Raw genomic sequence first — 14,753 nt, 5'->3', positions numbered from 1 at the left:
ATATAAGTGGTTGATCAATATCAAACTATCCTTTTGAATTAGACTAAAGTTTTTTCAAATGAAGAATTCAGGTTTGTGATCACCAATGATATTTCCAAAACTTTTTGATAATGGTGATTAACTTGAAGACATCTCAAGCCTCATTAAATAGAAAATTTAAAAAACTTGAAGTGCTTATATGATTGGAATATTCGACAAAGGAACTGGAAAATTTCATAGTGTGAAAGAGAGAAAGTGTGAAAACATGTTTGATAGTTGGTCGTCTGAGTGATCATTAGAACTCTTCTTTATGAAAAGAGAATAGTCAGCTTTGAAAAGAACATAGCCTAAAGTAGTTAGTGTCTTAGTAAATTTTGTATTCCATTGATTGTTAATTAGCTTATTTCAAATCTTATAAAGATATCTATAACATGGAGACTAATTTAGGTAGGGAAGATCAAGACAAAATATTAGAGAAGATATTTATTATGCTTAAACTATTCAATTCAAACTAGTTATTAACTCCTAGAAATTATTACTAAATTTTTTGACAAGCAGTCATTGAAATTAGTAGTCTAAACTTTATAACAGTCACATATAATGAGCAGTTATTCAAGGATAACATGTTTAAAAATTAGTATAAATTACATTAAAGTTTTCCCCACATTTTATTTATCTTATACGGAAGCCCATAGCACAAAACTGAACCAAGCAAAGCAACCTGCTTTAATGTTTATTTATAAACAATTTAAAAGACTTTCAAAACAATCCGTTGTAGTCTAGTTGGTCAGGATATTCGGCTCTCACCCGAAAGACCCGGGTTCAAGTCCCGGCAACGGAATTTTTTCCACACATTTAAATTCCAGAATGAATTTACTTGATAACATCATAAGAAAACTGGTTTTTATATTATTTCTTTTTCTCTTAGAAGTTTTGTTTTGTTTTAGCCACTCTTTGGAAATTAACATAAAAGATAAATTTTATTTTATGCCAACTCGCAATCAATCAGTTTAGTTGAAGAAAAGTCTGTACTATTAGTACACATGTTGTTGAGACTTGACTCACCTTTGCTTTCACTTCACAATTCACATGGATCATGTGTGAACATTATAATTAACATTTTTATTTTCTTCAAAATCACTATCATAATTCATACATATCATATATGTAAATGTCACTCATGTCAGTATCGTAACTTATCCTAAATATGCTAGTAGTGTTCACACAATTACTAATAAGTTTAATTCTAACACAGTACAATTCCTGTGTAAAAAATGTATATTGTTTGTAATTTAAAAATATAATAATTAAAGTTGATTCTTTTAGATAATTTAAAATTATAATTCATTGTTTTTTTTTTAATTTGATATTAGATACATTTAAAGTCAGAATAAAATTTTATATGAATTAATCCAACACAAAAACTATTATTATTGAATTAAATTCGAATTTGAAATATCAACTCTTCGAGTTTTATCTGTAATGTACCTATATATATATATATATATATATATATATATATATATATATATATATATATATATATATATATATATATATATATATATATATATATATATATATATATATATATATATATATATATATATATATATATATATATATATATATATATATATTTGTTGGACTTTAGTGCTTGTTTGTTTATGGTCTAGTCTTGCAAGTTTGGAAAGGCAATTTCCAAGTAGCAGCAATGATAATGATTGAAAGGGTAAATTAGCTGGTTTCGCATTTGCGAAAGTGTTTCCAAAGTTTTTCTAACCACGTGTTTTATATGGGCCAGTGGCTTCCTTGATATATATATTTTTTTTAATTTTAATTACTTAAGAAAAAACCTATGATATACTAGAAGTATTTCAATATAAAAAATGCATGTTAAAAAATTTAGTTAAATTGTCTAAAATTTGGAACTCAATTTAATATTGATATGGTTAAGTTGTACGTTATTGATTTGGGTCAGTCGCTAAGGCCTAATAGAACGCGAAAGCTAGTATTAGAAGAATGTGAAACACGACAAAAACGAAAGTATATTGTTAAACGGTCTCACAGTACACTATTTGAGAACTCATTCTACACCGATAAATCTATCTTGCAACTATCCGCATTCCACGCTCATTTTCATATTTCAGTTGTCAACAAACTCTCCTATAAAAAAATAGGTTAAACGCGGTATAATTTTCACTTCATTTGAAATTTCACTATTTATTTTTCTCACTAATTTGAGCGTTCGAATGTTAATCTTGTAGATTAGCCTCGTCCACCACATTAAAATCCAACTCTACCACAACGCAACAACCAATTTTATCTCTCTGATCATCATTTCGTTCTCAAAGAGAACATTGACGCCGTTTGTGAGAATCAATATTGAATTCCTATGATTACCATGATCTTCTTATTGGCTAGAAGGGGGGTTTAGTAGACATATTCTCTTTAAAACAATTTGAAAACTCTCAATACAAAAAATAGAGTTTAGAAGGCGGAAACCAAAACAACAATAAATGGAAGCATAGGATCTCATCACCATGAATCTTAACCAAAATATTTCAATGTTGTCACTATGAGAATGATCAAACAATAACTTGAATCAATTTGCTTGAACAATCAATTCAATATCTCAACTTAGATATGCAGTTTAACATAATCAACTCAAGCATGCTTCAATAGATTTGATGCAACACATACCTATGCTTATACGATAAACCACTACAAGCATGATCTTAACCTAAATGACATACGAATTATGCTATGATTTAACTTTTATATGCTAAACAATGAAAATGAAATAGAGATATGGAAGGAAGAAAACACACAAGGATATATAGTGATTCGACAACCACAGCAAAAAAAAACACATTAAATCACAATTATAAACATACAAAAAAGATCAGGTGAAAGTTGATAAACAAATTTAAAAGTGAAAATTTAGAATTTCAAAGCTTGTTCGATTTAAATTTGTGTAGTCAATTTCACCTTACTACCTATAATACATCTAAACAACATTGATGGAAGTGGGGAAAAAAAGGTCAAGTGAATAAAAACAACATTGGCACAAATCTGCATAACGCGCTTAGCGGCTGCAGAAAAATGCAGAAAACCATAACATATATGATTTTTCATGCATACACCACTAACACCAACACAACTACAAAAACACAATATATACACAATACAAAACCGTTGGAGTGCCTCCCAACAAGCGCTTGATTTACGTTGTTAGCTCAACGCCTGTGATTTATACACATCCTTCAAGTTGTCTCTTTACACGGTTAGTTCTCACTGACGGCGAAACCTAACCCAACACCTTAGCAAACGTGAAGAGAAAAAAACAGATACCAATATTCACAAGTAATCAAAAACATGTAAAAATTCACAAATTTAGTAAACATACACAAGTATTAATATAAACAAGTTTCTATTTACACATTATAGACATTACAAACATTATGTGCAAAACTAAAAAACAACGAAACTATCGCGATGCGAAACAATAAAACACCAATCCCCGACAATGGTGCCACTTTGTCAAAGCAGTAAATTGACAACAAAAAATAAGTATTTATTTAGTTTTATCATATCATCTTCATAGGGATTAGTGATTATCGAATTGTCGTTCGACAAGTCTCGCGTTCTTGAGTTTGGGTTTGAATGGTTTAAAGTAAATACGAGAATTAAAAGACATGAACCTAAAAAGAATTCATTCCTCAAATTCGAGAAAATCCGATAGGTTCGCGTTATATCCACCTATCAACTACTTAAACCTATTGATCAGTTGCACTCAACCCAAATCACTCGTCAATACCTTCACGTATCGCTCACAACCTAGGCTATTTCTAAAACAGAGCTGAGAGAACAACCGTGTCGTCTTGGAGACGATGTTTCGTGCAACTCAAAAACACATAAGTATTAAGCTTCGACACCCAAGTAAATATCAGACCTAAATCTATCTAACAATACCGTAAATATCAAGTAACTTTGACTATGTCACTACTTGCAGCAAAGAGAATTCTAAGATACATTAGAGGTAAAAAAAACTGGAATACTCATTTGACATCAACAAAGTACAAAAAATGAAGGCCAAAGTTTGTGGTCATTCTGACTCGGATTGGAGAGGTGATCAAGATGATACAAAAAGCATAACATGTTATTTGTTCATGATTGGGGCAACACCAATTTCATGAAGTTCAAAAAAACAAGGGACTGTAACTCTATCTTTATGTGAGGCTGAGTATATTGCAGCCTCTTATAATATATGCCAATCATTGTGGTTAGAGATGATACTTGAATAACTGAATGCAAGTAACTACGTGTATATTAAGTTGCTAGTAAGTAAGTAATTGATTTAGCAAATCATTCAATGAATCATGGTATGAGCAAACACACAGAGGAGATATATTATTTCAAAGGAATCAAGTTGGTAAAGACAGATTAAAAATTGAGTATTGCAAGATTGAATTGCAGTTGGCTGACATTCTAATAAAATCCTTGAAACAAGTCAGATTTGAAGGCCTCAAAGGATTAATGAGAATGAGGAACTTAAAAAATATGAATTAGAAAGAATATTAGATATGTAATTCAGTTTTAGAAGTTATAAATTAGTTATAAGGTGGTTATGCAAGTATAACTAACTTTGCATTTGGTTACTACGGATTTCACATGTGATTACTACTAGTTTCACACTAACTCTATTGATGGTTACTAACTAGAAGTTAGTTAGTAACTTAATATAACGATCTTTTATATATAAATAATGTAACACATGTTTGTAATCACTCATATAAATCAATTGAAAAGAAACATTCTTTCTTCACTCTATTTTAATCTATTGTCTTTAAGCTCATTATCTTATATGTTAAGATATCTCAATATTCTTTCGAGATTCTTTTGATTTTAAGACTTACAAAAAAAGTTATTTGATAAATTTCTCATCCTCATTCTTTTGGGTTGTTTTGATTTTTATCTCTCTTTGTTGCATTATAGATAACTCTAATTTTTTAGACACGGTATTTTTGATCTAGAAACATATTTATTTCTAATAAAATATATATTACTAAAAAAATAATTATAAAAAAAACTTATTTAGCTAAAGTAATTTATATTTATATGACTCAACCAGCAATGTTAATCTTGTTCAGTTGAATATTTTTTTAAATATCCAAATTCAAATATGAAATTCATATTTTGACATTCCAAATCCATATAATACTTTTCAATTCATATGGAAATATCTTGTTTTTGGATAAAATACATTATTTTCTATATACAAAAAATACAACCGGTCAACTTTCATTTTTCTTTCCCATACATACAAAACTTTTTCATTTTCTTTCCAAAAATATACTAATAACTATATTTTTTAATGAATAGAAACAAATAACTAAAACTAATTTATAAATCTTTTTAGAGATGAAGAATTATCAGAACTCTAAAATAGACAGCAAAGTCTGAAAAATCTTCTTCAATGGCGTCTTCTCTCTTTTCTAACTAATCACAATCTTAGAATTTTAATTTTCACTAATCTTCAATCAAAAACTATCATTATACTTATGCTATGTTTTGATTAGATTAAGAGAGTTTCAATTTATCAGTGTGAAGTTTTTGTGCCCTAATTCAATCAATTATCATCATGAACAGAGGAAATTTAGGTCTTGGTCTTAAACTCTCTGTTCCTGCAACTGATCAAGTTGCTTTTGCTAAGTTTCTGTGAGTTTTTTTTTTTCTTTCTTTCTGTGTGTATAGATTATGTTTGTGAAATTGTGGATTTGTGAATGTGATTGATTGAGTTAGGGTTTTCAGAAATTTGAAAGTTTGATATGTGGTTTTGTTTTGTAGGACTGAGAGTGGAACGTTTAAGGATGGAGATCTGCTTGTTAACAGAGATGGAGTTCGGATTGTCTCTCAGTCTGAAGTTGAAGCTGTAACTAACTTTATCAATTCTTTTCTCTGCATTATTCGCTTTGAAGTTTTTTAATTCAGTTGTTTTCTTTGCTTTTCATCTTTTGGATCTGATGAATTAGATTTTCTTGTAAAAAGGGTTTTCTGAGTTTTATGTAGCTGTCTTATTTTGAGGTTTTTATTACCTGAATGGGTGGATTTTTTTTTTTTGTTCCTACTTGTGATTTGGGTAAAATCTAAAGGGAAAAGGTATTTTTTTTAGGGTTTTTTGTTGGGGTTGAGAGCCTAATATTCTTAGATAATGTTGGATTCCTCACTTCCTCACATCACGCGCGCGCGCGCACACACACACACTTTATGTAGCACCGACACCTCAGAAAAAAGGTGTGTCCATGTCAGTGTTCGTATGATTATGTTTAGTTTATTCATTTTTTTCCTTCAAATTATTACCGGTGTTGACGTGTTAGTGTCGTTGTCGTGTCTGGTGTCCGTGTTTCATAGCATCCATGGCTCTTTTTTATGTTTTCTTTGGCTGGAACTCAGGGAAACTGCCAAGGGGTATGTTTGGATTAGTAAAATGGGATGGAATGAAGTGGAATAGAATGAAATAGTCTAGTCAAATTTAAAAAAAAAAATACTAGATGGTATCCTTTATTTCATTACATTACATTTCATCCTCTACCATCAATCCGGACATATTGTAACAGTTGCGTCCAAGTAATGAACCCTTTGTTTCCACCATAATCTTGTGTGAGATTTGCTAGAATCATTTGAAAGTACTTCATTACTGCTTTATTTCAATGCATACTTGTCTTTGATGCTTTTGTTTGGTCATATATTTTAGAAAGCTAAATAAATTGATAGTAGATTCTTGGCATGTTAATGAGGACCCATAATTGATTCATATTCACACTTTTATTAGTGACTCGGTTAAAAAAATCGGATAACCCCAACCATTGTGTTTATCGTTATAATTAGGCAACGGAATTTGGTCATTTTTCCTGCTTTATTTATTTTTTTTGGTTACATTACATGTGATGGCTGAATCCTGACTAAATCTTATGTATGGGTTAACCATATGCTATATGTTTTCAGCCACCACCAATCAAGGCAACAGACAACCAGTTAAGTTTGGCGGACATCGACATAGTGAAAGTTGTTGGGAAGGGAAATGGAGGGGTGGTGCAATTGGTGCAACACAAATGGACCAATCAGTTTTTCGCATTAAAGGTATACTTATCATACCTTGCTGTGAATTTGCATTTTCTTTTCTCACGTTTCTTTTCTTCTCTAACTAACCACCAATATTTGTCTGTCCAAAAAAAATATCATTCCTAATTTTGCTCTTCTTTTACACCCGTTAAATTGAGCAAGGACAATCTAGAACTTGTCTTGTTTATATGGTTTTTGTCACTAAAGCGCATACTATCCGTTTGTTTCAGAAAATGTTGGTTTTTCACTCAGTGTTAAATGACACAATTTCATTAAGAGTTATCTATTTCCTCTGAGTATTCAATTGATTCTTATTTTGTTATAGGAGGTTTATTTTCAATCATGTCAGAACATCATCTTTTTGTTCACCCAACTTTGGACCTTTGAATTGTATTTAGTTTAAATTAATAATCGAGACACAGGTTTCTTCCCTAGAATCTGATATATTTTAATCAATCTTTGAATGAGACAAATATAAGTTATGATGTGAATTCAGACAACATTTGAGCTAAGGTTATCAATTCTCCACAGCTCAATATTAGAAATTTCTTTTTTGGCTACCCCCTTTTTCCTTTTAGTCGATTTCAGTTGTTTCTCTTCATGCCTGCTAGTTTTGCAATCTAGTATTCTTGTTTTCGAACTTGAAAGGCCAATGCTTCTATATTATGATTTTCCTAATAGTAGCTATTTGAACTTATGAACTAATTACTTTCGTTTTATCTGATATATAACAATGTTAATGCTATTCTTGTATTTCCATTCCACCTTGTTCTTTAATCCCTTATGTATCCGTTCTTCACAATTACAGACAATTCAAATGAATATTGAAGAGTCCGTGCGCAAGCAGATAGCTAAAGAGCTGAAAATTAATCAAGCAGCACAATGTCCTTATGTTGTTGTCTGCTACCAATCATTCTATGATAATGGTGTCATATCAATCATCTTAGAGTACATGGATGGAGGTTCCTTGGCTGATCTTCTGAAGAAAGTTAAAACAATTCCAGAGCCTCGTCTTTCTGCCATATGTAAGCAGGTGAGGAGTAATACATTGTTGTTCTTCAGTCTTCCCGCTCTAAATTATCTTTACTGAACCTAAACAGGAGCTAATCCCTTTTTTTTTTCTTTTTGTAATGATATAGGTTCTAAAGGGTTTGGCATATCTTCACCATGAAAGACATATTATCCACAGAGACTTGAAGCCTTCTAATTTGTTGATAAACCATACTGGCGAAGTAAAGATTACTGATTTTGGTGTTAGTGCAATTATGGAAAGTACATCTGGTCAAGCAAATACTTTCATTGGCACGTACAACTATATGTCTGTAAGTAAAATATGAAATCATGTATGCATATTATTTTACTACAAGAAAATTAAACACCGTTTCATGGAAAATAAAATCCACCATGTCAATTTTACAGCCAGAGAGAATCAATGGAGGCCAGGGTGGCTACAACTACAAAAGTGATATATGGAGTTTGGGACTAATATTGCTTGAGTGTGCTATGGGGCGGTTTCCATATATGCCACCAGATCAAAGTGAAAGATGGGAAAGTATATTTGAGCTTATTGAAACTATTGTCGACAAGCCTCCTCCTAGTGCTCCATCTGAACAATTTTCTCCAGAATTTTGCTCATTTATCTCTGCATGGTAATTGTTTTGTTTGCTAACTAGTAATGTGCTAGCAGGAGTTCTAACTCACCCAAAGAATGAACACACATATGCACGTACTACACTTTTAAATAAAGCTATCAGTTTCTAAAGTGTTATGCAGATATTTGTTTATATGTTTGAGGAGCCTTAATTTCGTAGATATCTATGGAGACAATAATAATGAAAATTTAAAGCATTTGCTTACCTTATTTTCATTAACATTTTAATTTTCAAGATATGTTTCCTAATTTCATAGACCAGTCTCCATATCTGGATAAACATTTCTCAAAAGTAGGCACCTTTCATCGTAATTCAGCTGGTTATTTTTTTATGAACTCTATGTCACTGTGTGCGTTTCATGAGTCTTGTTCTGATCTTTCAATTGTCTCTTTGTTTAGTCTACAGAAAGATCCGAGGAATAGACTGTCGGCTCAGGAACTTTTGGTATGTGAAAATTTTATCTGTGTATATATATGCCATGTAAAATAGTCTTTCTGATGCTATATATCTGATTGAAACTCCAGGAACTTCCTTTTATCAGCATGTATGATGATCAGCATGTAGATCTCTCAGCTTACTTCTCCAAAGCAGGATCTCCACTCGCAACCTTGTAAGAGATGGTAGGTTCCATTCTTGGACTTTGTTTTAAATTTAAGCAGGAGAATATTCCTATGTTCTTTATTTACTGATTTATCGGGTATTCTTAAACATAGGTCAAAATATAAATAAATATAATGCATCAACCTGTCATAAGAATTCTAAATGAATATGTTTTGGAGCTCATGTTTTTCAACTAATATCGTCCTTTGTAAAGAAAACTTGTCCTAGGCTTCTTAGTAGGCTCTAAGTCTTGAATGCAATTTCTTTCTGAGTTATAGACAAAAAAGTATGCACTCTTTGCAAAAAGTATTTCAAGTACTTTATATGTTATATCATCATATGTCTTTCTACTTGTGATTCTTTATGTGCTTTGTGTGTGGAGAATTTATGATGCTTTTTGTGTTTTGTGTATGGATAATTTATGATTTTTTTTTTTATTTGTCATTGTAGACTATTTCGTGCATGTGAGCGGCTTTGCGGATGAGTCAGATAAACCAGCTCCTAGCATTATATCAAAGATACTATATTATGTTTAGTGATTGAGTTCAATAATATGTGATAAACTCAGATGCAAGGTTCAAGAATTTGTCATGATTGGAACTTGGTGAAGAATTATAATGAATATTGAGTGTTAAGTTAAGGGATCGATCCACTTGCAACAAAGTGTTTGAAATTTTATTATTGCAACAGAACTTACCCCTGGGATTTGCCTAAGATGCAGACAATATTATCTTTATCTGTTGTACAAATTTATAATTTATATTAGAGTTGCAAGTTTTTTCAGGTTGTTTCCAAATGATCATGAAAATTTATGCCCAAAAGGCTCTAAAGTTATATTTGATGCTTATTATTTGGTTAAATAATGTCAATTGCCTGATTTATTTTTCCTTTTTGAATGAATATTTTATGCTCTTAAATTTTTACATAAAACTTCTGTGATGCTTGGAAAGGTCTCATTCAGTAACCAACCTTGTACACTTTGAATTATATAGCATACATAACTTACTTAGCCCTGTTGAAAAAGTGAGGGACTAAAAAGTTCTAATGATTCTGAAATACAAACGGAAAATCAATAGCATAACTGAAGATATTTCAACATGATAAAAAAAAGAACATGTTATGTCTTTCTCTTCAATTTTCTCACAGCCTTTAAATCTATCACAATTACAGAGATGTTATCGCCGCTTCCTCTGTGGAGGGCGAGTTTAGACAGATACTCTGCAGCAGACTGAGATGCAAGATCAACTCCTCCTTCTCCTTTGTCATATACTGTTGTTCCGTTGTCGCCAAATTTCTTGTGCCAAAGAAGGATTCTCTTCCTTGCAACTTCACAGGCTTCTTCATTTGTTATTACATCCCATAAACCATCACTTGCTATAATTAGACACTCATCATTTTTCTCTCTCTGCATAATATTAACTTCTGGCTCTGGAATTATCCATGGTTTCAAGTATCTATCACCTGTTGAATAAGACAATGTTTAGGATAACTAATCACAATTACTGATATGGAGTGAAATTATAACAGTTTTAACTGAAACAATTAATGTAGCAAGAAAACTAGAATGCTTTACTGTTTGTCCTTGTGCCCCACTTCAGCAAAAACCATTTGATTCATATGATAACTAAACTTAACCCCTCACACCAAACAGAATAGAATAACATGCAAGCACGTACCTATGGACCTTGACATCGCCAAGACACCAAGAACTCGGTATCCTTTCCAATGAATGACTCTTCCTCCTGCAGCTTCTATTCTTGCTCTCTCATCCTCCCGATTCGGCTGCAAATGTGAAAAAGTTTCTTACATTAGACAACTTCATCTTCAGACATAAATTCATAAAAAATATTTCAAAACAGGGAAGGAAGTCCTTACTTTGTGGTCAGCAGACAACGCCACAGCTTCTTTTCCGCGATACAAGACAGCTCTTGAATCCCCGCAGTTTGCAATTATTATGTGGGTTTGACTTAAAATGGCAACCACTGCAGTGGAACCAGCAGTCTCAGGAGCAATAGGTTCAATGTTAGACTCAGATCCCTCGCCGTTATTTCCGCTACTACCTGCACCAATTCCTCCAACCTCGTCATCTACTTTCTGAAAACAGTCGAAGAATACTTTCTTCCAATCTCCCCGCCAATCATTTCTCTCATTTGTTCCGGCCAATCTCGATTGTCGAGCTTCAATCTCCTCAATCAACGCTGAATGAAGACGTTCCCGGCAGTAATTAGCAACCTATGAAAACAACACAATCTCAGAGAGATAAATAAAGTATTCAATAAACAAATTGTATGATTTGATTTAGACGCATACCTGAAAGCCCCCATGTCCATCATAGACACTGAAAAAATGGGCTGGTGAGTATTTTGAGTTTTCATTTACACGTTCATCATCCATAAGCATCCGCGGAGGGACTTGAAAAAGTTGAGGTTTAACAGCAACAGCATCTTCCATCTCCGGTCTATTTCCACAGATTGACGAGGAACCCCAAAGAGGACCATTACTCAATTCTAACCCATTCCGGTTGCTTGTTCTCAATGTTTTGTTCTCCTCAGGGAACTGATCAAGAATCATAGCAGATAGTTTTGGATCAGCCTCTTCTGATGCACAACGATTTTCACTCTCAACATCCATTGCAATAGAAACCGTGTCCTGCTCTGGCTTTAGCCCCGGAAGCACCTCATTTATACTACTAAACTTACCATGAATATCATCACCAACCGTCACAATTAATGGCGAATCGGCCCCAGATCGAGAGCCCAAATTACGCGAACACTGAAAATCCACAGCTAACATTATTTCATCTTCCTTATTTGTCTGTTTACCCCTTTCACTCAAAACCCAATTACTCTCGCATTCAATCACCATTTCCGAAACAACAGCTGCCCCAACTTGATTCTCCTTTACCTCCGCAGATACCATAATCTGATGTTGAAGACCAACATCAGCACGGTTTTCATTTCCAGCTCCAGGATTTAACATCAAAGCCGCCGCAGTATTCGCCATAAGCTTTAACCCGGTTATCTCCATACGAGTCGTAACCGCAGCATCTTTCTGAATCAAATTTCCAAGCGTAAACGGTACTGCAACACTCGAAGATATTTCCTCCATTGCCTTTTTAGCAATAACCTAATTCCCAATTACCCTATAAGCTCCTAACCTTTAAAATCACTTTTTTCTCCCTTTTCACTTAAGCTTTTTTTTTCTATGATATTCAGTTACAATCAGAATCAAAACATCAAGAATTCTCCTACGGCAAGAAATTTAAAGGCTTTAGAAATCAACCTCCTAGAAAAGTCAAAAACTGAAACAAAAGTCAATTTTTCAGCTTTGAACATCAAAATAACATCAAAATCCAAAATTTGAAAAAGAAATCTTATAGATCCTTTCTGAATTCACATATTGTTTATGAATCATGCAATTGATTATTCAAGAAACAATTATAAAAAAAAACTCATATACATAGAAATTGGTGACATTGAAAATTGAAAATTGAAAAAAACAATAATAACAACAGAAAAAAAAAAGGAAAAAAATGGTTCCCTAGATCTGAGACAAGTCACACCGGCCATGAAATTTTCATTCCATGACTTGACCTAATTGTTTGTTCCTTTCATGTCAACAATAATGGTAATGATTTCAAATTGTTCCTTCTATGTCAAGATTTGTTCTGTAATTATAGTGAGATTATTATAATTAATCTCTATTAAAAGTGAAAGATGCAAAATCAATATTACTAACCTGAGTTGATTATTGTCTTGAAAATATGAAATCAGTGCAGGTGAATGAATCAAGGAGGAACAGAAACCTCAACAAAAAGAAACTATAAATGAACTTTGGCTTCTTATTTATTCTTAACTATGAATGAGTTATTTTTGGCAAAAAAATAATTATTAAAGGAAAATTTAGCTTTTGAAAAAAAATAAATTAATGTGCAACAGATGACTTTGTTTATGTATTTTTGACAATTTTTAATTTATTTTTTTAGGATTTAATCAACATGCACATGTGTATCCAATTATGTTCTAGTATTAAGCTATTTTTTGTTATTTAATTTGAATTTATATTAAAATTTTCTAATATTGAATTTATAATAATAATAAAAAATTGTCACAACACGTAAGGATTATGTGAGAATTTGACACGTAGGCTTTTCTTTTTTTTAGTTTTATCGTTTCTTAAGGAACTTTTTTTAAAAAATAAAATAAACTAACGGTAGAAGATTAAGACGTGTAAGTCATTCTAATCTTACTCTCTCTCATCCATTATGGACTTTAGTATCTTTTGTAAATGTGCTATTTCTTCTCTTAATTTTTTTTTATAAATGTAATATTATTTGTCCGCAAATGCATAAACTAATATTTAAAATTAAAAATTATCACAATAAACACTTTTTAAAAAAAAAATTATAATTACCTGCATATCTAATATTAAAATTTGAACATAAAATAAATTTAGAGAAAAAGGGATATGCACTGACAGTTGTAAAATATTTTTACACTGTCAACCAATCACAACCATGTATCCAATTAAAGCATAAATTTAATTAAAAAAAATTAATATGACATGGCAAGTGTAAGCATTTTGATTGGATGTATGTGTAAAGTTTGTTTACACTGTCAGTGCACTACCTTTAAACTCATAAATTTATTATCATCTCATTTATTCAGTTATATTCTACAATAGATTCGTTTTGTCATCCTTAATATTTTTTTCCTTAAATAAAAAATAAATATTAAAATCAACAAAATGTATATTATTTATTTGATTGATGGTCCAACCGAAAAAAAGAAAATATAAAAAGGCGAGTACGAGGAGGGCACGTGGACAGGCACTCGAATCGAGATGATACAAGGGAGATGTACTAAAGCAACCGAAAAGAGAAATATGAAATGGAAGAGAAGATTTGTTACACAGAAAGATGCATGAACTGATCATGAATTCAACTCATTCAGACACACTTACGAAACACAAAGCCGTGACAGTTGACGTACAATATCAGAATCCTTTCTATCTCTTTTTTTCTTCTAATCCACTGTATTTTTTCATAATTATATTTAAATTAAAAGTAATTCATATTTTAAAATTACAAAAAAAAAAAGAAAAAAAGAAAAACCATGAGAGAGAACACAACACGAGACCTTGATTGAAAGAAACACCTTCTCTTTGTCTCCCTCCACGTGTTCTCCATCATACGTGCTGACCAACCGACCATATTATATTTATTTCCGTTTCTTTCTCTAACCGTTGTATGTATGTATGTATATGTCTTCTTCTATACGTACGTATTTCAGAAAACATAAATACTAATACAATACAGTACAACGTTGGTAGTATATATCTTTTATATTAAGATGCATGACAGCATATGTTTTCTTTTACTCATTGGTCGGAAAACAA

General features: G+C 31.7%; 2 protein-coding genes and 1 non-coding gene across 7 annotated transcripts; 2 read left to right on the top strand and 1 right to left on the bottom strand.

Annotated features, from left to right (window-relative positions):
• Positions 1-747: 747 nt before the first annotated feature.
• Positions 748-820, top strand: TRNAE-CUC (transfer RNA glutamic acid (anticodon CUC)). The gene has a single exon. It is a non-coding gene; the product is annotated as a tRNA-Glu (tRNA).
• A 4,577-nt stretch (positions 821-5,397) lies between these two features.
• On the top strand, positions 5,398-10,139 carry LOC131629640 (mitogen-activated protein kinase kinase 2-like). The gene is made up of 9 exons (XM_058900428.1): positions 5,398-5,700; positions 5,830-5,914; positions 6,988-7,122; positions 7,913-8,137; positions 8,244-8,426; positions 8,524-8,753; positions 9,155-9,200; positions 9,281-9,376; positions 9,807-10,139. The coding sequence occupies exons 1-8, from the start codon at positions 5,624-5,626 to the stop codon at positions 9,368-9,370; spliced, it is 1,071 nt and encodes a 356-aa protein (XP_058756411.1). The 5' UTR covers positions 5,398-5,623; the 3' UTR covers positions 9,371-9,376; positions 9,807-10,139.
• Positions 10,140-10,295: 156 nt separating this feature from the next.
• Positions 10,296-13,241, bottom strand: LOC131629604 (protein phosphatase 2C 50-like). Of its 5 annotated transcripts, none has more exons than XM_058900411.1 (5): positions 13,095-13,241; positions 11,667-12,603; positions 11,232-11,588; positions 11,033-11,138; positions 10,296-10,817 (listed from the first exon to the last, which is right to left on the bottom strand). In XM_058900411.1, exons 2-5 carry the CDS (start codon positions 12,462-12,464, stop codon positions 10,474-10,476), a joined length of 1,605 nt encoding a protein of 534 aa, XP_058756394.1. In that variant the 5' UTR covers positions 12,465-12,603; positions 13,095-13,241; the 3' UTR covers positions 10,296-10,473. The 5 variants fall into 5 exon arrangements, with proteins under 5 accessions (XP_058756394.1, XP_058756392.1, XP_058756402.1 ...); XM_058900409.1 differs by having other exon boundaries at positions 11,667-12,641; positions 13,095-13,239; XM_058900419.1 differs by having other exon boundaries at positions 11,667-12,407; positions 13,095-13,234.
• Positions 13,242-14,753: the final 1,512 nt, after the last annotated feature.

This window comes from Vicia villosa, linkage group LG1, assembly GCF_029867415.1.
Source record: "Vicia villosa cultivar HV-30 ecotype Madison, WI linkage group LG1, Vvil1.0, whole genome shotgun sequence".
Classification (NCBI taxonomy): Eukaryota; Viridiplantae; Streptophyta; class Magnoliopsida; order Fabales; family Fabaceae; genus Vicia; species Vicia villosa.
This window is presented reverse-complemented; position numbering and strand designations above follow the sequence as displayed.

What these genes read in the sequence shown, in the direction of transcription:
- LOC131629640 (XM_058900428.1), top strand. Translation starts at nt 5,624, where the DNA reads ATGAACAGAGGAAATTTAGGTCTTGGTCTTAAACTCTCTGTTCCTGCA. An exon ending in CTCAGTCTGAAGTTGAAGCT is followed by an intron (nt 5,915 to 6,987) that starts GTAACTAACTTT and finishes ATATGTTTTCAG; the next exon opens with CCACCACCAATCAAGGCAAC. An exon ending in TGTCGGCTCAGGAACTTTTG is followed by an intron (nt 9,201 to 9,280) that starts GTATGTGAAAAT and finishes TTGAAACTCCAG; the next exon opens with GAACTTCCTTTTATCAGCAT.
- LOC131629604 (XM_058900411.1), bottom strand. Translation starts at nt 12,464, where the DNA reads ATGGAGGAAATATCTTCGAGTGTTGCAGTACCGTTTACGCTTGGAAAT. An exon ending in CGTTGTCTGCTGACCACAAA is followed by an intron (nt 11,139 to 11,231) that starts GTAAGGACTTCC and finishes TCACATTTGCAG; the next exon opens with CCGAATCGGGAGGATGAGAG. An exon ending in GGCGATGTCAAGGTCCATAG is followed by an intron (nt 10,818 to 11,032) that starts GTACGTGCTTGC and finishes CTTATTCAACAG; the next exon opens with GTGATAGATACTTGAAACCA.